Source organism: Erythrolamprus reginae, chromosome 3, assembly GCF_031021105.1.
Source record: "Erythrolamprus reginae isolate rEryReg1 chromosome 3, rEryReg1.hap1, whole genome shotgun sequence".
NCBI classification, from domain to species: Eukaryota; Metazoa; Chordata; class Lepidosauria; order Squamata; family Dipsadidae; genus Erythrolamprus; species Erythrolamprus reginae.
The window spans coordinates 196283817-196310413 of record NC_091952.1 but is presented as its reverse complement, the minus strand read 5'-3'; the positions used below and the strand labels follow the sequence as shown (position 1 = coordinate 196310413).

General features: G+C 40.0%; 2 protein-coding genes across 7 annotated transcripts in view; one reads left to right on the top strand and one right to left on the bottom strand.

Annotated features, from left to right (window-relative positions):
* The window catches only part of GNAL (G protein subunit alpha L), a 165010-nt gene extending 158242 nt beyond the window's left edge, over positions 1-6768 (top strand). For all 3 annotated transcript variants that reach the window (XM_070747511.1, XM_070747514.1, XM_070747513.1), the window contains exons 11-12: positions 735-802; positions 1841-6768. In XM_070747511.1, the coding sequence (XP_070603612.1) occupies positions 735-802; positions 1841-1987 (215 nt within the window). In that variant the 3' untranslated portion in view covers positions 1988-6768. The remainder of the gene's footprint in view (positions 1-734; positions 803-1840) is intronic.
* Positions 5077-25029, bottom strand: MPPE1 (metallophosphoesterase 1). 4 transcript variants are annotated; one of them, XM_070747515.1, is made up of 10 exons: positions 24570-25029; positions 16930-17303; positions 14438-14546; positions 12442-12545; positions 12260-12340; positions 11246-11354; positions 9067-9138; positions 8842-8964; positions 6769-6909; positions 5077-5545 (listed from the first exon to the last, which is right to left on the bottom strand). In XM_070747515.1, exons 2-10 carry the CDS (start codon positions 17202-17204, stop codon positions 5363-5365), a joined length of 1197 nt encoding a protein of 398 aa, XP_070603616.1. In that variant the 5' UTR covers positions 17205-17303; positions 24570-25029; the 3' UTR covers positions 5077-5362. The 4 variants fall into 4 exon arrangements, with proteins under 4 accessions (XP_070603616.1, XP_070603617.1, XP_070603619.1 ...); XM_070747516.1 differs by having other exon boundaries at positions 24660-24892; XM_070747518.1 differs by having other exon boundaries at positions 24856-24874.
* Positions 25030-26597: the final 1568 nt, after the last annotated feature.

Genomic DNA, 26597 nt, shown 5'->3' with positions numbered 1-26597 from the left:
CCAGCTGTTGCCAATTCAGAGATGGAAATACCTTTCTAATTGGCCCCTTCTTTGAGCTGCCCGTCTCTGCCTCATGTCTATTATAGCCTGTGCGTCTTCATCCACTGAATCCAGGCTACTAGCTGGGGAGAGCCCCCCCCCGGGGGTCTCAGGCTGCTCTCCCTCCTCCTCTTCCTGACGTTCCTCTCCCCCGTCTGCCTGGTCCTCCCCCTCCTGGTCACTGTCCTCCTCCTCTGGGCATGGATCCGGCAGAGCTCCAGCCAGTCCCTGAGGAGCCTCGGGCTGAATCACAACACATGCCATAGGTTCACCATCACTGGTCTATAATATTCTCAGGAGTGTAATCCAATATCACAGTTCAAAAGTATCAAGACTCTGACTTGCTTCTTAAAAGCCCAACTTTTGTTTCCATTCACATACCAATTGTTCCTTTGCAGTTTTGCATATCAGAATAGTATCATCACCCTAGCATGGATTATTGATCTTCATTTCTTTCAATCACACTCATCTACTTTAAATCTAGCTTTCCTTAATATAGATGGCAGCAAATAGGTTGAATAAATAAGGAGAGGGTATTGTCCCAATTCTTTGCCAACCTGAATATGCTTCACTATATTCTGTCCATATTGTGACTTCCCAATACATGTATCGGTTTTGCATGAAAATAAATGCATCATGCACACATTTTTAAAATTTACATTGCATATATTTGAATAGATCTATGTTCATTACAGCAACCCCAGATGCAGGAGAAGATCCTAAAGTTACAAGAGCAAAGTTTTTTATTCGGGATGAATTTTTAGTAAGTATTTTTTTACATTGTAGTAACTTATAAATTTGTTTAAATAACAATATTTTATTTTTCTATAAGCTTTCATCATTATACAAGCAACTCTATCTTGAAACCAGTCATCATTGAATTACAAACCATTATACAGTGTTCCCTTGACTTTCACAGGGGATGCGTTCCAAGACCGCCCGCAAAAGTCAAATTTCCGTGAAGTAGAGATGCAGAACTAATTACACTATTTTTGACTATGAACAGTATCGCAGGACATCTCCTAACACTTTAAACCCCTAAATTACAATTTCCCATTCCCTTAACAACCTTTTGATTATTACTCACCATTATTACTGATACCATTGAAGAAGATACTTAATGATCCTGATATTTATTAACATAATTATTTATTAACAATAATTTGGCAATGATGTATGACGTCACAGGCGGGGAAAACCATGGTGTAGAAAAAAAATCGAAGTATTTTTTAATTAATATTTTTTGAAAAACCATGGTATAGACTTTTTGCGAATGTTGGACCCGCGAAAGTCAAGGGAATACTGTGGTCCATTTTTTAAATCATTGCCTCTCTTTATAAGCTATGCAAAGCATGCAAAAGAAAAGAAAAACAGCATGCTACTATAAAACCCTACTTTTCTTGCCCTCAACATCTTGATTGTGGCCATACATGAAACATTAACTGCTCATATATTTTTCTGTGTGTTTTCTGTGTGAGTTGTTATAAGCTGCAGTGAAATAAACCTTTAGTGCTATTATCACTTTTTAGTGGAAATCAGGCTAAGCTGATCTGGTGAGTAGGTTGAAAAGTTAATATATTCAGTTTACTATCTGGTTACTCATTCAGTTTTAGAAAAGTTGGGGGCTTTATCTTTGAAACAACTAGGCATTCCTTGAATAAATGTGTTTAGTGCATAATTTTTTGAAACGTTAGCTTGAGGTGGTGCTACATTAATCAAGTCTTCCCACATCTTGCTGTCCTTTCCCAGAAGTGCTTTTACCCAACTTTGTTTTCAGCAACTTTTTCATTATCTCTTACAGCGAATAAGTACGGCAACCGGAGATGGAAAGCATTATTGCTATCCACATTTCACATGTGCAATTGACACAGAGAATATTCGGAGAGTGTTCAATGATTGTAGAGACATCATTCAGAGAATGCATCTTCGCCAGTATGAACTATTGTAATTAAGGACACCCTGGAGTCCGTGGTTTTAAGCATCTTTCTTTCTTGGCTTCCTCAGATGAAGTAGAGGAAGAGATACTAGATCCATCTGCCTCCTCAGTTCGTTTACTTTTATTAGACTTTCTAGCCAGCCCATGCTTTAGGGACAATATGTGTGTTTTATTTTTGTATGCCACTTCTTTGTCATTCCACTGAAGTCTTTGGCTACCTCTGTTTCCTTTGGTTTGGTTGTACATTTTTGTTTATGTTTAATTAATTGGACATAGTCTGCTAATTTTTTTTCAGCAGACTTGTTAGTTCAAGCTGGTATCTGCTAGTTAGATGACACTGTGACATACCTAGAATGTTTTTTGGGGGTTCCTTTTGTGTCATGACACTGAAGAGTATTTGCTAGACAGAAAGAAAGGGAATAATGCACTTTGCTTCAGAATTAGAAAATACTGTTGGGGATGTATACATGCATGATGTAGCAGCACTATGATATTTATTACACTGAGTTTTTAACGAACTGAGTTGCAGGTCAACTGATGAAGTGACCTCCTCTTCTAAGCCATTGTTGGCCCAGGAATAGAGTAGGTAGGCAATTTTGGGAGGTTTGGAGCTAAGAGTCTCTTTACACCTCAGGCGTTTAAATTTAGAGCTACTTTTTCAGCCTGTTGCATTTAGGCAGAAAATTCACCTTCACATACCATACTTCTTCTGTCCACAAATGATTCAATTAATTTAGATCATTTTTGGACACCAGTCTTCTATAAAAATATAAATATATATATAATATATATATATAATATATATAATATATATTTTTTTGTTTTACTGCTGGTTTATTATATTGTACAGACTGTAAAGTGTAATATTATTTTGTACAATTTTATTGAAGAAAATACTTGTAGAAGATCTTTGTGCCTTGATTATGGCTGTACCTGTAAAATGAGCTAAGATGTAAGTATGTTTTTGATTGCGCTGTACAGCTTGATGTCAACTCTACCTACAGCAGTGACTGGAGGTTTGAAAAAAACTCCGTAGAGTTTAGGGGTTTTTTTCTGATTTATATAAAATGTTCTTTAGTATAAAAATTATAAATTATGCAAATTTTAGTCATATTAACTTTCCAAGTAAGTAATTGCTGCAACTGTGGCAGCAATAGCCTTTCATACTCAGCTTTAAAAATTGATTTAAGTGTCCAAATTGCAACCTGGTGTTAGTTTCCTGGGAATATCTTGTTTTACTTTTAAGACTATGTTCAGTAATTCTTTGGTCATTCATAAACCCTTCACAATTGCAGATTGTGAATGTGTAAAGGCACCATTAGATACTTCTCCCCCCCCCCCAATCTTTGTTGCAACAGCTGCTTTTATTGTGCAAATTGCAAGAAAGAAAAAGGTGTAATCCTTGTGTTTGGCCTAAGAGAATTACAAAATGACGTATTTATTTCTCTTAATAAACAGATCTTAGAAAATGATTTAATTTTAAATATTGTAGAATCATAATGTTTTTTTCAAACTTGAATAATTTATGCAAATGACATTCACAAAATAAGTTGTGGTACAGTTCAGCATAAAACCAAGGATTGGTGTAGCAATAAGGCATGCCTTTCTCAATAACTATGAGATTGTTTTATATTTTATACATAGGCATTATGTCAGAGTACAGTTTCCAGTGCCTGAGAAAATCTGTACAAATATTTAAAATTTGTAGATGCAATAACAAATTCAGAACTTCATAGCTTATAACATCTGGATTATCTTTGCCTTTTGCTATGAAGATAAATTACTCTTAAAATATTTTGATGACATAACGTGAAACTATTTTTAAATTAGGAAGGCATGTTTATTGCATATATTACCCCAGATCACTTTTAGAAACTTAGAAACGATTGTATCGCTGCAAAAGAATTGAGCATTCGGGCTACTAATCTGTCAAAATACTCTTGATTTTGAAGCATTTTAGATCCACTCCGAAACTGGTACTTTGACATACTGTATAAAGTCATAACCTTGTTATGTTTCCAAGATGATTGAAAGATACTTATTTTGATATGATGAAGACATACCAGTCTAAAGATTCATATTTCCTCTAAAAGCAAAGCAGTGAAAATGTACACTATTGCGTGTTTTTTTTTTTAAAAAAGGATGGTTCTGTTATTTAAAGGAATGCGGTAGAGTTATAATTGTAACCCTTCTTCGTTTGCTGCAAATATCACAGATTATATTCTGTCGTTCGTACAATTTTAATCTAATGTGCTCCAAATAGATTTTGTTTACAACTTCCAGAATTCTTTCCAGCATGTCTGGAAATTTTGGGATCTGTCGTCTCAATTCTTAGGTGGACAACATGCTGAGGAAGGCTAACCTAAACTCTCCTTTACTGAATAAAATTCTCTTTTAAAGTTTTTATAAATAGATGAAGAAAAACAAGTCTATAAATTTCTGCAACTTAATTTATAATGCCTTTTTAAGTTGCATACTTCAGCACTTTTTAAAATGCTATTTAAGCACTATTTAATGCTATTAATCAGATAGGACTTAAACATTTAGGAACGGAATGCAAAGTTTTCTGGTAAGGTTTATTTCTCTTGGGGGGAAATAGTCAGTCACGCAACTGAGTCATACCATAAAAACTCTGTGTGAATCTAACAGTAGTTGTGTACATCTTATTCCAGGAGAAATGGTCAACCAAGCTTCAGTCCATGTGTTCATGGATACAGAGTGCACACCCTTATTCTGAATGTGCAAAAGGCTTCTCAGTTTTCTACCTGGTTTGCCAATACTCTGCAAACCTATTAGCAAACGTATTTTTTGTTCATGCTGTCACGTGACTACCATCTAAAACTACTTACATCGAATTTAAAAGTGACTCATGAGGGTAGAAAATTATGTCAGCTATTATAATTATGTTTTGCTTCTATTTTGGTAATACCTTGCTGTACAATAACTACATCTTGTATTGCTGATATCAAGGAAATGAAGTACCACTTCAGATGGTCACGCAGCAATAACACTTTAAAATTCTTTTTTCTATTACAAAGACTGAGCCTCTAACAGCATAGGGCACTAGTGCAGACACAAAAGGAGGCTTGTAGAGCTTAGTGTACAGTTACAAACTTTTAATATACATATTTGATACAAAAAAAAATCCTTTAGCAAGAAAACCATTCATTTGATTGTAGATTACAATATTTTTGTACAGCATGAAGCAGTTACTTTATCCTGTAGTTAAAAAAAGAAGTCCTATCAACTGTCTTAGAGCTTTCTGTCTGTAAGAGCAGTTTGCCTTTGGGCTAGCAATTCAAGTACGCATTTGCTGGCATGAATGTAGTCTGATGGATTGTTCTTTAGCTTTGGTGTGTCAGTGACTGATTCCAAGTGTCTGACTTTTCATAGTGCTTTATACTTAGTGATTAAACGCTGAACAAAATGGTAAGGGGAAAGAAAGGGCTGAAAGTGAGCCAGTATGAGGACCACCAGCACAGATGCTGCTGTACAGTAAATGGTTATTACTGTGGTCTCGTATGGAAGAAAGCACTTGTAGAGGAAGATCTCTGTTGATGTTATGCTGCCCTGAAAAATGGAAGCAAGAGTTTAGAAGGCCTGCAGCAAATGGCTGTAGATATTGAAGACTCTATTAAGGGAAAGGGAAGCTGAGTTCTTCTTAAAGTAGCAGTACTTTAAATTGTTCATGGTTCAAGAGATGCAGACAACTCTAAAACTTCTAGTGATAGTTGTTTTGCAATTAAACACTGAACTGCTCTGTGTGAACATTTTGTGCCATGTGAAAAAGGACTTTCCAGAACACAACAGTTGTTGTTTGACCGGACAAGGGAAGATTTGTATAGTTAACAGATTAAAACCCTCAATTATACTAATGGTTGCTATATAATTGGGGGAACCAAGCATTTGAAATTGCATGAACTAAAATACAACGTAGCTCTATTCTTATAGAATTGGGAAGGGAGTGAGATTATAGATAATCTAGCCCCATAGGTAGGCATCCACGTGTCCAGAGTGCTACAAACATGACCTTCTAGATTATTTGTTAAATAAGGACTTTAAACAAAATATAGGTGGAAGTATGCTTCTCTAAGAGAACAATTTAGTCATGTTACCTAAAATGAGACGGATTTTTGTCTATGAATTCAAAATTACAATAGAGCTATAATTGCTTTGCCTTTCCTGAAGCTCAAGGAGTCGAAAAAGTAAGGTTAGTGTAGAACCAATTTTGAAGATAGCATAACCATTTAAAACAAGCTTAAAACCAATAATTTTTGTTGTGCTCCGGGTTTATTAAGAATTGTAATCTAGTATACCCAAAGCAAACTGTGAATTAAGTTCCTCTGAATAGAATTTTGCTGCCCTATAATATAATTTGCACTTTTGAAAAACAAAGAATCCCAGAGGGAAAATGTGGTCTTGTGAATAAATCAGTCAAGCAAAAACAAGTCTCGAAATTGTTTGTTGCAGACTACTGACGATTGTTGTAGTCAGATTGTTTACACTGCATCCTCTTTATAGAAACGTACTAAATATGCTTGCATTTTAGAATTGTAGACCATAAACCTTACTTTTCACTCTACAAGCTAGACGGCTCTCCATGTGTATGTGCTTTATAAAGCGGGTGCTTTGTATTCAACTTAAGTGTACTTTTGGAGAGGATGGAAGGAGCTGTTCTGTTTTGCTTTTTTTTTTTTTTTTACAGGTAGCATCAGTCTGAGAAAATAGCTGATTGCTATGTTGATTTATATTATAAAAAAATATCTGATAAAATAAACATTATTTAAATTTACCATTATGAAACTAGGGTTGTTTCTGTTCCTCCAACTGAATGATGGAACGCTGATTTCATGAATTTTACCGTTATGAAGCACTTCACAGGCACTATGGGTATGACCACTCAGAATCAACCGAGGATGAAACCACCACAATAGCTATAAAGTGGAATAAAACAGCACTGTTACCATTTCTACTTTAATAACTCCGCCATACAGCACATCTTGCTTTCAGTTTCCCCTCACTCATTTTAAATAGTACTAGAGTTGTTATCCATCCAGTATTATCAGATTGCCTCAGTAATATCAGAAATACCGTATTTCTCAGAGTATAAGAGGCACCTTAATTTTGGGGGAGGAAAATAGGGGGGGGCAATCTGGCTAGCGTCCTTAATCTAGTCAGCTTCAGCACATTGTTTTATCCCCTGGTTAGGGCTTTAAAAAAAACTTATTCAAAAAGATTAACAATGAAGAGCCTGCAAGCCATTAGCACTTTGTTAGGGCTGGAAAGAAAATTATTCGGAGCAAGAAGAGCAATGAAAAAAAGCCTACAAAGACTTAGGGCTAGAAAAACATTCTTCACAGAGAGTAACAATGTAAGAGCCTGCAAGGTAAGAGCTGGGAAGATTGTTAGCACCTAGTTAGGGCTAGGGGGGGGGGGGGAAGCTTTGAAAAAAGCTACACTCAGAATATAAGACACAGCCAAATTTTCAGCCTCTTTTAGGGAGGAAAAATCTGAAAATAGGGTAACGCAGTTTTGAGACTTGTCCACCACATCTTTGGGAGAAGAATGGTTCTGCATTACACAGGAATCTTTGACTTACTAGGGCTCGGGAAACCATTACATAATGTTGAATTCAGTCTGGCATATCATGAACAAATAAGCATGCTAGGGATGATATGCTTGATGATTTTCACTGCCAAGCTAAAATACTTTTTGCTTCATGGTACTTCTCAAATATGTTGGAACTCAGATTTCAAACTTTCCCACCTAGCAGCTTTTTGAGCCACAAAGACTCAAAATTGCAGACCTGCCTTGTAAGATTTCTTTCGTTCAAAATTGGAGCTCCGGAAAATTCTTAACAACCAGAAGCATAGATTAATCTTAGATATTTTGGTTGTTTGGGAAAATGAAGCTAGGGACAGTAGATTCTCCATGATCGGGGGTTTATTTAGTCAGTGCTTTCATAATACATGAAGCACTTGAACAGCATACTGGTGAGACCACATTTGGAATACTGTGTTCAGTTCTGGAGACCTCACCTACAAAAAGATATTGACAAAATTGAACGGGTCCAAAGATGGGCTACAAGAATGGTGGAAGGTCTTAAGCATAAAACGTATCAGGAAAGACTTAATGAACTCAATCTGTATAGTCTGGAGGACAGAAGGAAAAGGGGGGATATGATCGAAACATTTAAATATATTAAAGGGTTAAATAAGGTCCAGGAGGGAAGTGTTTTTAATAGGAAAGTGAACACAAGAACAAGGGGACACAATCTGAAGTTAGTTGGGGGAAAGATCAAAAGCAACATGAGAAAATATTATTTTACTGAAAGAGTAGTAGATCTTTGGAACAAACTTCCAGCAGACGTGGTAGATAAATCCACAGTAACTGAATTTAAACATGCCTGGGATAAACATATATCCATCCTAAGATAAAATACAGAAAATAGTATAAGGGCAGACTAGATGGACCATGAGGTCTTTTTCTGCCGTCAGACTTCTATGTTTCTATACCCAATCTCAACTCTTCATTTACACTCAACCACCATGAATTATTCTATTTAGCCTGTTCCCTACCCTTTGTCTATTTGTATGTAGTGAAACATACAATATGCTGTCATTTTTCATAAGAGGAAGAATGTCTCCCAAACTCCAGATGTCTTGAAGACGAAGGAAAGCCCCTCTTACATAGGTTACTTTGTGACTGTACTTACAGCAATGTGTGCTATAAACATTGTCTGTAAATATTCTGTTAAAAAAAGATATTCTACTGGGCAACATCTAAAAGGAAAAAATCTGTTTTTCTTTGTTAGCACAACTCAACAGTTAACACAATAATGCAAAGCCTCTGGTCAAAACAAATACCTTCTTGGAAGCTTCCTGAGAAAGCACATCATATTTCTCTCGAAAGAGGTCATTTTTTTTCTCCAGGGGAACAGAATCTTCTCCTATACATTCTGAGTCACTTCTTCTATAAAGAGGATAATGCTGAGAAGAATTAAAAGTACAAAACAGTTCCAGATGAAGTTTCTCAATATACATGGCAAATAAAGTGCAGAGATCTCATTCTATCGGTGTCTTCCAACATACCTGCAATAGAATTGGAGCAGAGGCTGGAACCTTATCCACATTACTACAGCTTTTTTTACGTTGATTTTGTGCCTGCCAACAACAAAAATCTGAAATTATTTAATACGTACCTTACACAGAGCAACCAATAAAAAAATCCTCATGGTTTTTAAGGAAAGCTTTTAATATTTCATTAGAATTGAAGGGATGATGCAGCTATATAAAATGATGTAATAAAAGAAGGTACCTCTCTCATGTTCAAACAACAGGTGAGTCAGTTTTAGGTACCACTTGAGTTACATACAGAAAATGTCTGCAAGATGTGTAAGCATATTTTAGCAGAAACTCCCAGGAGGTTTTAGAACAATGTCTATGCAAACAGTACACAAAAAAGAAAGCAGTCGTAAGTACTGAAGGTGTCAGCCCTCCTAGATAGATCAGAGTAGGAAACCAAAATTTTGAATGCTAATACTTGTTATGCCGGGCGTCACTGTACAAGCCCCAATTAAGGCTGAAGTGGAAATTCAAACACACACTCTTGCAAAGTAAACAAAGGCAGTTCATCACAAAGGAAAAATACTGTCCAAATGCACTTTTATCAGCAAGTGCTCTCCCACAAACCACAAACTTTGAAGGCTGTGATAAGCCAAAACAAAAGCAAAACAGATAAAGGTAGCTGTGAAGACGTCACAGCCACCACCACCCCTTCGAGAATCCTCAAGCCAAACTTAACTGTGAATTAGTCCAAGAGTTCTGGTAAAATCCTGAAACAGTTCAAAGAGGCCTGGTAAAATCCTGACATAAAACACAGTTCTCTCTCCAAATGGATAATCTCCCACGCCGAGAGGCAACAACGCTGGCAATTTATCAGCAGCCCCATTAGCCTAATTGCCCCCAACCACAGGTGTTCTCCCTTATTTCTTATAATAATAGCTTAGTTGTTCCTTCCTTGACATCAACTTGCATCTGCGAACATCTATGAATACTTCCTCTTCTGAATCTAACGATGATAATGACGATGATGGTTCACTAAGGGGTTATTAGCTAATGGGCTGCCTGTAATTACCTCCTCCATGGATCCTACTTTACTTCCAGAATCTTCCCCTGACACAGACACTTCACTGTCGGAAGCTGTTGGCAGTAAAACCGGCCTCTGATAATGTGAGGATTCTCCCACATCAATCCCCACAGTCCTTGGAGCAGGAGCTGGCCCACAGCCAACCACAACACCACTACTTTTCTTAATGAGGTTAGGGTAATAAAATCTACAAATGTGAATATGCTTCCCCCCTCCCTCCCTTTATCTTCAAGGGAACTGGGGGGGGGGTTGTTTCCAAGCCTGAGATGCTTTCTTAAATTACAATTCTGTCTCTAAAATTTATTTCATCTGACAGTAAGACTCGGTTACTCCTACTTCTGTTCAAAGTTACTCTCAACCCATTACAGAGGAAGGAGCTCTAAGAGTGCCACCTTCAGTTCTTAATAATTTCACAGATATAAAATTTTCAGATTTTAAAAAAAAGTTAAGCCCTGTTGTATCAAGGGTTTGTATTGGGAAGTGCTGTAGGGTTGAGAAATCCATAAATTAGTATAATTTCAAAAAAGGCTCTCTCCATCTACTGAATTCAGACAAAAGAGATTTCTGAAGATGATTACAATACTAAAGAACAGCAGATTTGATAGCACTGCTATTCTATTCATATCCACAATTTCATTCTGGTTTTCCCAATGCCCAAGGACATTTGAGCCGGGGTGGCGCAGCAGGTAGAGTGCTGTACTGCAGGCCACTGAAGCTGACTTATAGATCTGAAGGTCAGCGGTTCAAATCTCATCACCGGCTCAAGGTTGGCTCAGCCTTCCATCCTTCCGAGGTGGGTAAAATGAGGACCCGGATTGTGGGGGCAATAGCCTAGCTCTATTTTAAAAATTGCTATTGCTAACATGTTGTAAGCCGCCCTGAATCTAAGGAGAAAGGCGGCATAAAAATTGAATAAATAAAATAAATAAATAAACCTTCAAGCATAAGGGCTTTCTCATTAATTTCAATGAACAAAACACATTTTTAGAGGAAAAGACAGAGATTTGCTAAAAGCTTGTGAGTGCACTGGACTAATAATTTGGGAAGGGCTTAGTTTAAAATAATTCTAGATGAGTTGTTCTTTACCTTGATAAGCTTTCCCAAAAATCATTATATGCCTACCTTCAATGAGCAATTCAGTTGGTGGGAAAGTTCAAGGAGTTTGGCTTCTGCTGTTCTGCAAATTATACACCCATCACCTTCAAGAGCAACACTATTCACTACTAGAAAGCTAAGAATATAAGAAGGAAATATGTAAGTTACTGCCAATAAATTAGAAGATTCCCTATCTTGGAAAGTAAACCTACACATCATAAGACTTCCCCACTGATTATATTTCTAATGTGCTCAAGTGGATTTCCATCTTCCAAAGAGGCTTGGGAAGATGCAGAATAAATTTCTTTCCATCAGATACTTATTTCTATTATACATAATATCTTTGGGTTACAACAGAAAAGGAGGGATATGTTACAAATAAGAGTTGAATTCTCCCTGGGTTTGCTTAGAACCTGCCCAAAGTAGTGAATAATTAAGGAAGAAAAATAATCCTCATAGTGGAATCATAAAATCCTAAATATTGATCTTAACACTGAAGCTTCACAGGATTCTGTCTTAAATGTTAACTTGGCAAAACACAATCAATGTATCATTGGTTACTAGGCATTAATGGTGATACAAAAATGGAGTTTAAACCATGCAGAATCTTAAAGTACTGTTTATAATAACAGGAAATTATATATATATTCTATATAAAGGGCTGTAGTTCAATTAAAACGCAAATGTTAAGAGTAGAATTAGAACAAATTTTATAAATATAATTACTGTATTTCATATGGCTAAGAAATTAATACCAGATTTTTTTGGCCGGGGGGGGGGACGATGATGACAGATCACAAGCAACACTTCTTATCCTTCCAGCAGAAATATATTTAAAAATAAAATAACGAACCCCCCCCATAAATAAAATGTAATGTCTGCGGAGAGGGGCGGCATACAAATCTAAATAATAAATAAATAAAATAAATAAATAAATAAATGTGATGCTATCATGAAACTGACATTTTTGTTAATCCCCAGTTATAAAGACCAGGCACAATAATAAAAATCCCTGTAAATTTAAAAAAAAGTTATACTCACTTTATTCCTTTCCGAGTTATTATTTTTTCTGAAGAGAAGTTGAAAACTTTGGAGAAACGTTCCAACTTGAAAGCTGTCATCCTAGGCGCGTATAATAAAAGACACAGCATTTCATTATACTGTAATAAAACTACAAACCAACATTTTAAACTATATCCCACAATTTTAAAGAAAATGCTCACTCATAATGAAAGCCAATGTCATGATTGCCAACAATACCAAATACTTCTGTGTGGTCTGGATGCCAAAATATTTTTTGATAGCGCCCAACATCATCTAGCCAGGCCTGCAAAAAATATGTTTAAAAATTTAAAGACTAGCTTGTTTAAATAAAAATAAATACTGATTATTACTTTTAGGTTTTTGTTCTTATTATTTAAGAATAAAGGTCAGTGGACCATGTCTTGTGATAAAGCAAGCAATTCCATAATATTTATATTGAAATTCATTTTTATATATTAAAAAGTAAAACAAATTATTTCCTACATTGTATTCTGAAAAAATAAATCTCGAAAGGCACCAGTTAATTTCTTTAAATACACAGCTCATGTTATTTTTCCCCCATGTTGGGCTGTTGATTGTTTAGATACTAATATATTAGAGTAATTCTTAGAACCATAAAAAACTTTTTCAACTCAACATAGATTTCTACATATTTTATTTTTATTTATTACTCCTATTTGTCCATAATGTATCCAATTTACCCCAACCCACAGTTCATTTTCTTAACAGTGTTCTGAAATTTGGTTTCAATGCCATAAAAATAATCTATCCAAGACATCTACTGAATTTTACATTGATCATTGGGGAAAAACTGCAATGTGTTTCACATTAAAAGAAACACTTGGTTATGACCTTTAAAGCCCTTCATGGCACTGGACCAGAATATCTCCGAGACCGCCTGCTGCCGCACGAATCCCAGCGACCGATTAGGTCCCACAGAGTGGGCCTTCTCCGGGTCCCGTCAACTAAACAATGTCGGTTGGCGGGCCCCAGGGGAAGAGCCTTCTCTGTGGCGGCCCCGGCCCTCTAGAACCAACTCCCCCCGGAGATTAGAACTGCCCCTACTCTCCTTGCCTTTCGTAAGCTCCTTAAGACCCACCTGTGTCGTCAGGCATGGGGGAACTAAGACATCTCCCCCGGGCATATACAATTTATAAATGGTATGTGTGTATGTATGTGTGTTTAGAAAATGGGGTTTTTTAAATGTTTTTAGTAGAAATTTAGATTTGTTGTAAATTGTTTTTCACTTTGTTGTGAGCCGCCCCGAGTCTGCGGAGAGGGGCGGCATACAAATCTAAATAAACATAAACATAATAACGTATGGATATCCTCTTACTAGCTGATGAATTTAATCACTACTGCTGTAGGAACCACAAATCTCAAATTCAATTTTATACAGTTGCTCTTTTTTCTCATTTTTTATTCTATTTCTTTATTAATTTGTTGTTTTTTCTTCTCACAGACCTACACAAACTTCATCTGCATTTTTCTCTGTCCACATTTTCCTAATACACATATTGTATTTGTACTTGAATTATCTGAATACTTTAGTAAACTAGTTAATTAAGAAAATAAAATATTACAACTGCATTTGCGTTGGTATGTAGGACCAAAAAATGGGAACTGTTAAGGTTCATTTTAAAATGCAACTTCTAGGAACTTGCAATAATACACAAAAGTTGTCTGTGGTAAAAGATCTGACGTCAATACTGCCAATATTCTCTCAGTTGGCATATCTATTATGCAAAGTACCATCTATAAATACAAACTTAAATACTGACAATGCTTCCATAATCATAAACAACTTTCATTTAATGAAACGAAATGATTCATTTCATTTGAGCCAGGGTGACACAGTGGTTAAAGTTCAGCACTACAGGCTACTTCAGCTAACTGCTATCTGAAGTTCAGCAGTTCAAATCTCACCACCGGCTCAAGGTTGACTCAGCCTTCCATCCTTCTGAGGTGGGTTAAATGAGGACCCAGATTGTTGGGGGCAATATGCTGATTCTGTAAACTGCTTAGAGAGAGATGTGAAAGCAGTATGAAGCGGTATATAAGTCTAAATGCTATGCTAATAATTAAGATTCTAATTAAGAACTGTAACTACTGTTGGCCTTGGGCTTTTATTCACTTATTAAAAGCATCTATTTAGACCAATTCAGGAACATAAACCTGGGAAGAGCTCCATTTTCCTTCATCAAAGATATCGCCCAAGATAAAGACTACTTCTGGCTGCAGAAGCCAAAGGGCAGTTTGGAAGGCCCTCTCCATTTGCCATTCCCTAGCAAGGGGGGGAAAATACAAAATCACTATCTGTTAATTAACATTACAAATATTACAAAGCAATTATAAAATCTGGATTAAAAGCAGCTGGATATGTAGTGGTCTTTTAAGATTGTATGGAATATCATTTTTAATAACCTGAAATAAACATCTACATTTTAGGATTTTGCTTACACTAGAGCAGTGTTTTCCAACCAGTGTGCCGCGGCACACTAGTGTGCCGCGAGACATGGCCAGGTGTGCCGCGAAGAAGGAAGCTCAGCTTCTGGTCTCGCAACTTTTTGCTGAGAGTGCGAAGAGCAAAAAGTTGTGAGACCGGAAGCTGAGCTTCCTTCTTTGAGCCTTCCAAGTTTTCCGGCAGCTGCAGCGCCCCACCCAGCTGGAGCTTCCCTGGCAGCAGCAGCAGGTGAACTTTGGGGCCTGGAGGGAGGGCGGCGGCAGCAGCGGCACAGGGCAATAGCCGCTGGGCGGCGGCAGGGTGGTCGGCTGCGAGCCAGAACTCCAGGACAGAGACACCGACGGTGGCGGTTGGACATGTTGCTGTACGCCGTGCATGCTGGCATTGCGTGGCTGGCACTTGCCTGCTGGCTGGACAGGGATGGAGGCTCCAGCCCCATGCCCATGCCCAACGCAACGCCAGCATGTACGGCGTCTAGCAACATGTCCAGCCGCCGTCGTCAGTGCCTCCGTTCCGGAGCTCCGCCTCACAGCTGACCACCCTGCCGCCGCCCCATGGCTACTGCCCAATGCAGCTGCTGCGGCGTGGTGTACGAGAAAGAGAGAGAGAAAGAAAGAGAGAAAGAGATAGCAAGAGGGGGAGAGAAAGAGAGGGGGGAGAGAGAAAGCAAAAAAGAGAGAGAGATAGCAAGAAAGAGAGATAGCAAGAGAGGGAGAGGGGAACAGAGGGGGGGGAGAGAAAGCAAAAAAGAGAGAAAGAGATAGCAAGAAAGAGAAAGAGAGGGAGAAAGGGGGAGAGAAAGAGAAAGCAAGAGGGAGAGAAAGGGGGAAGGAGAGTGAGGAAAAGACATAGAGCGAGGGAAGGAGGGAGAGAGAAAGAGCAAAAAAGAGTGGAAGAAAGGGAGAAACAAAGAGGGATGGAGAGGGGGGAAAGGAAGGAAGGAAGAGAGAGAGGAAGAGAGAGAAATAGAGCAAAAGGGAGGAAGAGAGAGATTTTTTTTCCAAACTTTTTTTAGCCCCCCCCCCCCCCCGGTCCCCGCTCAATATTCCCCAGGATTTTGTAAATGTGAATAATGTACCACGGCTCAAGAAAGGTTGGGAAACACTGCACTAGAGAACAACAAAGACTCACTCAAAAAGTGTTGTTTTGAAAGTGTTGGAAAAATCACATTTGTCAAGTAAGAACTAGAAGAAGGTACATTGGAAATGACCTGGTACGCCCTGAGACCAGTTAAACTGCTAAGCTATAAGGGTGGAACATGCACATTTTAGAGAAAGGAAATAATCACACATTAAGTTATTATAATCCCAAAGTAAAACAAGTTATCCTTGATTAGTCAGACAGCAGGGGAAAAAATACTATGACTTTTCAATTATTACAACACAAATTCATAATTGAGCAAACATTCTCAAATTACTTGAGTCTTGATCGACAACCAACTAAACATGAGCCAGCAATGAGCAGCGGTGGCTAAAAAAGCCAACACAATCTTGAGCTGCATCAGCAGAAGGATACAATCTAGGACTAAGGAGGTACTAATACCACTCTAGAATGCCCTAGTCAGACCACATCTAGAGCACTGCATTCAATTTTGGGCTCCACACTACAAAAATACATTGAAACTCTGGAAAAAATACAGAAGAAAGCAACCAGAATGATAAAGGGACTGGAAACCAAAACACGAGGAAAGTTTGCAGGAACTGGGCATGGATAATCTAATGAAGAGGAGGACCAGGGGGGACATGATAGAAGTATGCAGGTACTTGAGGGGTTGCCACTTAGAGGAGGGGGTCACGCTGTTTTCCAGTATACCAGAGGGCCAGACCAGAAGCAACGGATGGAAGCTGGCCAAGAAGAGAGTCAACCTGGAAACAAGGAAGAACTTTCTGACAGTGAGAGCGATCAACCGGTGGAATTGCCTGCCTGCGGAGGTTGTGAACACCCCAACACTGGAGACCTTCAAGAAGAGTTTGGACTGCCATATGTCTGGGATGGTATAGGGTCTCCTGCACCAGCAGGAGGTTGGACTAGAAGACCCAAAGGATCCCTTCCAACAAAACAATAAATATTAAACCGAATCAACATTCAATGTTAGAAAGTAGATGATCAGCTTATAATTTTTTAGTTTGTAACTTTAATTATTCCGCATGCAACAAATCTTTCACAACCAAGAGAAACAAATTATTGATATTTTGGCTCCTACCTCCTTAGCTTGTCCAACCAATGTCCATTGATTCTACCAAGCAAATGAGGATCTGATAAAAAGATGGTTTTCAAGACAGAATGTGAATTCTGTTTATTAGTCCCCAGAGCCTGATTTTTCAATTCCGGCCAATGACATTGAATTATAACTACATAATAAATTAAAAATTCACAGAAAATGAATACTGGCAGACTAAAACAAGTAAGTTTCAGCATAAAAATTCCTCTTTTTCTCAAAGAATAATCGTTTATAGATCTTAAACCTAGAATTGCCATCCCAGCTATAAAAGTATCACCAATGTCCCTTTTTTCATGTCCTAGATCAAATGTACACTACTGTGCATTTCATTGGGTTCTTCTCACCAGCAAAAAGACCTGTAAAAAACAAGGAAAGAAATTGTAAAGGGCCTGTACTGAATACCTACATTATTACAATACCAGCCTCATTCACTTATATATCCCAATTCAACAATGCAATAAGAACATATAGTAATTGTTTAAAAATTATTTGGTTAGAAGCCCCATTGAACTTAATACTTTATAGCTTCATTCTTTGAACCAAAGTGCATGGCATAGCTCTATAATATTTTATAGTGACATTTTTTTTAAAATTACCAAATTAAATGAATTATAATAAAATACATATCTATCACCAAGTTGTGTATTTTTTTTAAAAAAACTGAGAAATATAAATATTTCTGGTGGGGTTTTTTTAGTTTAAATTTTTGGCTTCAAAATAACTATTCTGAATGGATCAGAAGTGGATGAACTTTAAACCAGACCATTCTGATCTCAAAACTGTTGACCACAAATTGCTTTACAAATCAGACATTTTCTGATTCTGTACTATAAACCATTTCACTCTAAAAAGATCTTCACTGAAATCCTGAAGGATTTTTCAATGTTTTATCCACCCACTCAATATCTATGGAGATTCTTAGTCATCCAGGTAATAGCTGCCCCCAAAGTTTTTTTTTAAGAAGCAACTGGACTTTCTGGTTTTTCTTTGAAGACATCATCTTCAGCTCTGAAGAAGCTTTTGTATGAGAAGTGAAAAGTCTTCAAAGAAAACCCAAAAAGTCCAGTGCCTCTTGAAGAAGCACCTTTGCGACTACCTGCTCATCACTCAGCAACAGAACTGAATGAGTAATATTTATTTTTTTCTGTAACTGTCAAAAGAACAGCTGTCAATCTTTTCATATTTAAATTAATACAACACTGTAACAATATGCAGCTGCGAGAGCAATCATGGGCTTTCCCAAATATGCCCATGTTACACCAACACTCCGCAGTTTGCATTGGTTGCCGATCAGTTTCCGGTCACAATTCAAAGTGTTGGTTATGACCTATAAAGCCCTTCATGGCACCGGACCAGATTATCTCCGGGACCGCCTTCTGCTGCACGAATCCCAGTGACCGGTTAGGTCCCACAGAGTGGGTCCTCTCCGGGTCCCGTCAACTAAACAATGCCGCTTGGCGGGACCCAGGGGAAGAGCCTTCTCTGTGGCAGCCCCGACCCTCTGGAACCAACTCCCCCCAGAGATTAGAATTGCCCCCACCCTCCTTGCTTTTCGTAAGCTACTTAAAACCCACCTCTGCCACCAGGCATGGGGGAACTGAGATGCTCTTTCCCCCTAGGCCTTTACAATTTCATGTATGGTATGTCTGTATGTATGTTTGGGTTTTTTATATTAATGGGTTTTTAATCATTTTTAGTATTTATTGGATTATTATTGTACATTGTTTTATTATTGCTGTTAGCCGCCCCGAGTCTCCGGAGAGGGGCGGCATACAAATCTAATAAATAAATAAATAAAATAAATAATCATTAAATTTCTATTCATCACTATAGCGGTGGCACATTCTGTTTCCTTTCTTTTCCTTTTGTGCTTTTTATGTAGGTTGCAAGGATTTCAAAGGAGTCCAACCAAACTGATAGTTATTTTCCGTTCTGGTTATTTCCAGGGACCGTCAAAAATTCTTACCTTATTTTTATAAGGCTTGTCCCATCAAAACTAACCAAGATTAACAATGTAGGTTGGATGGAGGGCCAATAGAAAATGCCTTCCTCCTTTCTGAACAAACTCACCTCCTTGATGCAAAACTATAGCCCTTGCCTTGAATGTTCCTTTTTTGTGCCTTTAATACAGTATTTTGTGCCTTTAATACAGTATTCATGCCTGGAAACCAGCACTGCAAAGGGAATTGCAACGGGGGGGGGGGAGGAGGGAAGGACTGATAAGCAGGAGCCAGACTGCCAGAAAATTGGCTGTTACTGTCACCCTCAGTGAAGCTACTCTGGGAATACTCCAAAAGCAACTTAGGCCCTGCCAAAGTGCAGAGCTAAGTGTCTGTGGAGATTCTCGGGTCATCTAGTTCATGGTTATCCCAAAGATATTTTCTCAAGAAGCAACTGAACTTCATTTTCTTTTTGTTAAATATGCAGAGAGAGTTGCTAAGGGCAGGATTTGAATGTGGTCTCCTGATTGGCTGTTCGTTCCGGCGGGAGAATTTGTTACTATGTCAAATAAGGTTTGTGTTGTGATTCAGTCTGAGGCTCCTCAGGGAACGGCTGGAAATCTGCCGGCTCCATGCTCAGAGGGGGAGGACGAGGAACAGGAGGAGGAGGAGGACCAGGCAGACGGGGAAGAGGAATGCCAGGACGAAGAGGAGGGAGAACAGCCTGAGACCCTGGGGGGAGCTCTCCCCAGCGAGTAGCCTGGATTCCTTAGATGAGAACGCACAAGCCATCATCGATATGAGGCAGAGAAGGGCCTCCCAACGAAGGGGACAATTAGCCAGGTATTTCCATCCCTAATAGGCAACAGCTGGGTTTGGGTGTGGTTCTCCTCAGAAAGGTTGAAAAGGCAGGCCCGCCCTTCCTGTATTGTGGAGAGTTATCTTTTGGGAGTTCTGTGACCTTGCTTCGATCCTTGGCGTCTCTGATTCTGGTTTGTGGCCTCGAAGGCTGAAAACTTGGGGGAGGCGTGGGTTTTATTATCTACAGTGGTATGTGTGCCAGCAAGAAGCCTGTTGTATTGTCTGGCCGTCGTGACTCTTCTGTGAAGCCTCATAGCATTCCAGTTTGTAAGAACAGTTTTTGTTCTCTGTGTTTGTTTTCAAAGATATAAAGTGACTTTGCTTTTTACCAGCGTGTCTGGCTGCTTTTTTCAGTTGGTGTTGACGTCTGGGGGCACCCAGACAGAACAGGTTTGTTACTTTGTGAAGCCTACAAATAGGGTAAAGACGCACCACTTTCTCTTAGAGAGAATTAGTGACTACAGTGTTCCCTCGATTCTTGTGGGTTCGAACTTCGTGAAAAGTCTATACCACGGTTTTTCAAAAATATTAATTAAAAAATACTTTGCGGTTTTCCCCCCTATACCACGGTTTTTCCTGCCCAATGACGTCATATGTCATTGCCAAACTCTCATCCACCTTTAATAAAAATTTTTTAATAAACTTTAATAAATAAACATGGTGAGTAATAATCTAAATGGTTGCTAAGGGAATGGGAAATTGTAATTTAGGGGTTTAAAGTGTTAAAGGCAGGCTTGTGATACTGATCATAGCCAAAAATACTGTATTTATTTCCACATCTCTACTTCGCAGAAATTCTTTCGCGGGCGGTCTCGGAACACATCCCCCGCAAAAATTGAGGGAACACTGTACAATGTTCCCTCAATTTTTGCGGGGGATGCGTTCCAAGACCGCCCGTGAAAGTCAAATTTCTGCAAAGTAGAGATGCGGAAGTAAATACACTATTTTTGGCTATGGACAGTATCACAAGCCATCCCTTAACATTTTAAAGCCCTAAATTACCATTTCCCATTCCCTTGACAACCATTTACTCACCATTATTACTGGTACTCACCATTGAATAAAACACTTAGTGATCCTGATATTTATAAACATAATTATTTATTAACAATAATAATTATTTTTTTGTTATTTGTTTGCAAAAATTATTAGTTTGGCGATGACGTATGACATCATCGGGCAGGAAGAACCGTGGTATAGGGGGGGAAATCGTGAAGTATTTTTTAACTAATATTTTTTTAAAAACCGTGGTATAGGCTATTCGCGAAGTTTGAACCCGCGAAAGCCGAGGGAACACTGTATACCCTAACTCAGTGTTTCCCAACCTTTTTTGAGCCGTGGCACATTATTCGTATTTTCAAAATCCTGGGGAACACTGAAAGGGGGGGGGGCGGGCTAAAGAAAAGTTTGGACAAAAAACCCCTCTCTCTTCCTCCCTTTCGCTCTATTTCTCCCTCTTTCTCTCTTTTCCTTCCTTCCCTTCATTCTCTCTCCATCCCTCTTTCTTTCTTCCTCTCTTTTTTGCTCTCTTTCTCTCTCCCTCCTTCCCTTCCTCTATGTCTTTCTCTCTCCCTTGCTCTCTCTCTGTCTCTCTTGCTATCTCTTTCTTGCTTTTTTCTCTCTCTCTTGCTCTCTCTCTCTCTCTTTCACTGTCTTGCTATATGTCTCTTTCTTTCTCTTTGCCTCTCTTGCTATCTCTCTTTCTCTCTGTCTCTCTTGCTATGTCTCTCTTTCTTTCTCTTTCTCTCTCTCTCTGTGCCTCTCTTACTAAGTCTCTCTTTTTCTCTTGCTATGTCTCTCTGTCTTTTTCTCTCTCTCTGCCTCTCTTGCTATGTCTCTCTTTCTCTCTCTCTTTCTCTATCTCTCTTTCTCTGCCTCTCTTGCTGTCTCTCTTTCTTGCTCTGTCTCTCTTTCTCTGCCTCTCTTGCTATGTCTCTCTTTCTCTCTCTCTCTGCCTCTTATATGTCTCTCTTTCTCTCTCTCTCTCAGCTGACTGCAAGCGGGAGCCCTGACGGCGGCAGCTGGACGTGGTGCTGGACACCGTATATGCCAGGCACGCAGCGCCAGCATGTACGACGTCCAGCAGAACGTCCAACCGCCACCATCAGGGCTCCCACTTGCAGTCAGCTGAGAGAGAGAGAGAGAGCGATCCCTCTCGCCGCCGCCATCTCCCCCGACTGCCTGCGGCCGCTGCGGCCACCACCACCCCACTCCCATCGGACACTTGCCGTCGACGAAAGAGGAGCTCCAGCTGGGCGGGGCGCTGCCGGTACTTCCGTCCTGGGGCTCCCACTCGCAGCTGTCCCCCGCCTCCTGCTCGATGCCGCGGTTTTCGGCGCTCTCCTGCTGGGCCCCAAAGAAAGAAGGCGGGAAAAAGGTGCGAAGAATGGAGCTCTCCTTCTTCCTGCCTTCCTTCTTTGGGGCCCAGCAGGAGAGCGCCGAAAACCGCGGCATCGAGCAGGAGACAGCTGCGAGCGGGAGCCCCAGGACGGAAGTACCGGCAGCGCCCCGCCCAGCTGAAGCTTGGCGGCACACCTGGCCATGTCTCGCGGCACACCAGTGTGCCGCGGCACACCGGTTGGGAAACGCTGCTCTAGGTCAACTCAGTTCAATATTAAGATGATTTTCATTAGGACCAGCTAAACCAGTGTTTCCCAACCTTGGCAACTTGAAGATATATGGACTTCAACTCCCAGAATTCCCCAGCCAGCGAATGCTGGCTGGAGAATTCTGGGAGCTGAAGTCCAGATATCTTCAAGTTGCCAAGGTTGGGAAACACTGAGCTAAACCAGGGATGGCAACTTTTAAGACTTGTGGGCTTCAATTCCCAGAATTCCCAAAGTCCACAGGTCTTAAAGTTGCCAAGGTTGGACATCCCACAACTAAACACCCTCAGGAAGTAGACAGCAACTCTGGGCTAAAAATAGGCAGAACAAAGGAGCACAAAGCGGTTGTTGGGCACAATTTCAAATGCAGGTGAACCTCGAAAAATTAGAATGTCGTGCAAAGGTTTCTTGATTTCAGTAATGCAACTTAAAAGGTGAAACGTAATATATGTGAGAGACTGTGATTTGTCATGATTGTGATGATTATGGGGTACAGCTCATGAAAACCCCAAATCCCCCAGCTCAGAAAATTAGAATATTACATGCAATCAATAAAACAAGCATTGTACATAGAACAATATCGGACCTCTGAAAAGTACAAGCATGCATATGTACTCAAAACATGGTTTGGGACCCTTTTGCAGCAATTACTGCCTCAATTAAAATTTTCTGAGATGGTGGATTTTGGGTTTTCATGAGCTGTACCCCATAATCGCCACCATCATGACAAATTACGCCTTGAACCATCTTGCCTTGCATGTAATGAATCTCTCTCATACATTACGTTCCACCTTTTAAGTTGTATTACTGAAATCAACGGACTTTTGCACGATATTCTAATTTTTCAAGTTTCACTTGTACTTCAATCCTCATTTTCCTCTGCCTCACTTTATTTATCTACAGTATCTATCTATCTATCTATCTATCTATCTATCTATCTATCTATCTATCTATCAAACAAATATAGTTTGACAGACTTCAGAGGATAATCAGAACTGCAGAAAAAACAACTGCTGCCTACCTGCCTTCCATTGAGGACCTGTATGCTGCACGGGTCAAAAAGAGGGCAGGGAAAATATTTACTGATCCCACGCATCCTGGACACAAACTGTTTCAACTCCTACCCTCAAAACGTCACTACAGAGCACTGCCCACCAAGACAACTAGACACAAAAACAGTTTTTTCCCAAACTTCATTACTATTAAGCAAATACTGTAATTCCCTCAACACTGTCAAATGTTTTACTAAAAAGTTGCACTTCTATTTATACTAGTTTTTTCCTCATCATTTCTATCATCCTTTTCCTCCCACTTAGGACTGTATGACTGTAACTTGTTGCTTGTATCCTAAGATTTTTATTAATATTGATTGTTTTCTGATTGCTTATTTGACCCCTATGACAATCATTAAGTGTTGTACCTCATGATTCTTGAGAAATCTATATTTTCTTTTATGTACACAGAGAGCATATGCACCAAGACAAATTCCTTGTGTGTCCAATCATACTTGGCCAATAAAGAATACTATTCTATTCTATTCTATTCTATTCTACTACAGTGTGTAGTACATAACAGAAGTAGAAAGTAGTGATGGAAAGGGTAAGAAGAGAGTAGGGCAGGGATGGTAGACACAAAGGGGCGCTTATGCCCCCACCTCATCCGAAAGCATTCACTGCCAGACTCCAAAGCTTCTCTCATTAACTTTGCGACCTTTCAGACGACCTAAATGAAAACACGACAAAGGACACCCCATCTTTTAACGCCGGAAAGCCCAAAAGCGGTTGCTCTTAGTTCCGCCGCGATAAACTGCAACCGCAACGCCAATGCAAAACGCGTGACACCGACCCCCGCAAATCACGCCTCAGCACCGTGCCTGAACCCGACCCCATTTTTGCCTTGGAGGAGGAGCAGCCTCAATGACGCTTCCTTCAGTTCCCCCAGCGCGGAAAGCTCGAGAAACGAAACAGAAATCGGTTCGAATCGTGTATGCCAGTGTTTCCCAACCTTGGCCACTTGAAGATATCTGGACTTCAACTCCCAGAATTCCCCAGCCAGCGAATGCTGGCTGGGGAATTCTGGGAGTTGAAGTCCAGATATCTTCAAGTGGCCAAGGTTGGAAAACACTGGTGTATGGATCGCGATCGAAAGGCGAATCTATTTCAGCCCACAAGGATCCCTCTGTTTTCCTTCCTTCCCATCTTGCAAATAAGATCACCTTTCAGCGCGCTGCTGCTGCTGATGATGATGATGATGATGTCAAATTGATTTGCGCCCACGCGATTCTGAGCGTTGCTGCAAAACTCACCGAGGAGGGAGGGGGGATTGGAAGCGGGTGGGGGGCAGCGGATCTTCCGCTCCAAGAACGAAACCTGCCCGTGCGGTGGGGGGGGGGGAGAGGGAGCTTCGCCTCCGCTTCGGGAGCAGCCGACCCCAGGAGCCGCACCGCCGAAGTTAAAACCCCGGAAGAAAAGAGAGGCGGCAATGAATGAAGCCAGGCTCACCCGCCAGGCACGTGCGTGCGTGCGTCCGCCTGCCGCATCTTCGAAGAAGCCTTTGCGGAAGTTATGCAAGGCCGGCGGGGGGGTGGGGAATCGAAGGGAGCCGCTTTCGGCCTTTTTCATTCGCCCCCTTGAGGAGATCGTGGCCTGAGCGAGCATCCCTAGCTGGATCGCGCCGGCCTCGCGGGAGGTTCGGATGAGTAAGTCTTGCCGGGCTTTTCACATCCGTGTCGGGCGAAGGGACTTGCTCTGCAGGTTCCTACCGGCTAGGCATTTCCACCACCACCATCATCATCATTATGTCTTCAATTGTTATGCCGCCCAACTCCCTACGGAAGATATCTGGACTTCAACTCTGGGAGTTGAAGTCCAAGTATCTTCAAGTTGCCAAGGTTGGGAAACACTGCTATAGACGGCTCACAGCAAAAATATAGTTATGTGAAATATATGATCTCTGGGACATTTAAAATTTATTTAAAACTATTTAAAAATTACTGAGCTTCCGTCAATCCCTAATTACTTCATCTGAGTATTAAAATCTCGATTGAAGAAACGATTGCTTTTATATAATGCTGCTTAATTTGGTCACTGTGGGCATTTAAAAAAACATTTTTAACAGTTTTAAATAAATTTTAAATGTTCCAGAGATTGTGATGGCTATTGCCTCTTCATTTATAACTATACCTGGAACTCGCATTTTTAGGACAATTCTTGATACATGTATGTATGTATGTATGTATGTATGTATGTATGTATGTATGTATGTATGGACACACAAGGAATTTGTCTTGGTGCATATGCTCTCAGTGTACATAAAAGGAAAAGATACATATGGATAGGTTCTTGCGTGTGTAAGTTAGTTACCGGTAGTTAGTTATAGTTATATATATAGTTTTCTCGGCTTGCAGTTGGGTAATGGTGGCATTCAGATGCAATGAACGCAGCGTCACCTTGATCCAAAGAGCCTTTGCAAAACCAGGCAGTACTGAGCATAGAAACAGTGCTGTTTAAAATTAGCCTGAGGGTACTGGAGAAGGTGGGCCATATACTCTTATTCCGGGTAGGAGAAAATCAGAGATTGATGGGCTCGCTTTCTTAGCAAAAACTTTTTTTATTAAAGCGGGTTGTGCAGAACCTTCAAGTTTTAGCTGCAGTTCATAGAAGACTTCCAAAAGTTCCTCCAAACCAGTGTTTTTCAACCAGTGTGCCACGGCACACTAGTGTGCCATGAGACATGGTCATGTGTGCCGTGGGGAAATTGAACATGGGTCCCCAGACTACGGCCCACCGAGGCCATTTATCTGGCCTGCCACCAGCCGCCTCCATCCAAACATAAACATTCCCCTCACAATCCCTCCAGCTATCAGCGACAGGAAGAGTGGAGGAACCAGGAACGCTCACTGACCAATCACCTTCTAAGATTCATCCCGACCACTAGCAATGAACCAATAGCAGGCCGCCTCTCATCCACACCCAGGAAGGTCCCCACTCGGGCTGCTCGGCACTTGTCATTGTGTGGCCGCAGCAAGTAGTTGAAGCTGCTACTCCTCCCTATGGTCCTGATTTCTAATCCTGGTCAGAACTGGAGATAAATGTTGCCACACTAGATGAAGCTTCAGCCTCAGCTGATTGTGTCTATCCTCATGGTGTATATAGATATTATTAACTATATGTGTTAAGAGTGTCATTTTGTGTCAGTTTAGTTGGTGGTGTGCCCCAGGATTTTGTAAATGTAAAAAATGTGC

Coding starts and splice junctions, on each gene's coding strand:
- MPPE1 (XM_070747515.1), bottom strand. CDS start 17,204: ATGGCAATTCTAGGTTTAAGATCTATAAACGATTATTCTTTGAGAAAA. Junction 9,139..11,245: donor AACTGAATTGCTCATTGAAG/GTAGGCATATAA, acceptor TGTTGTTGGCAG/GCACAAAATCAACGTAAAAA. Junction 5,546..6,768: donor ACAACCCTAGTTTCATAATG/GTAAATTTAAAT, acceptor TCCATTTTTCAG/GGCAGCATAACATCAACAGA.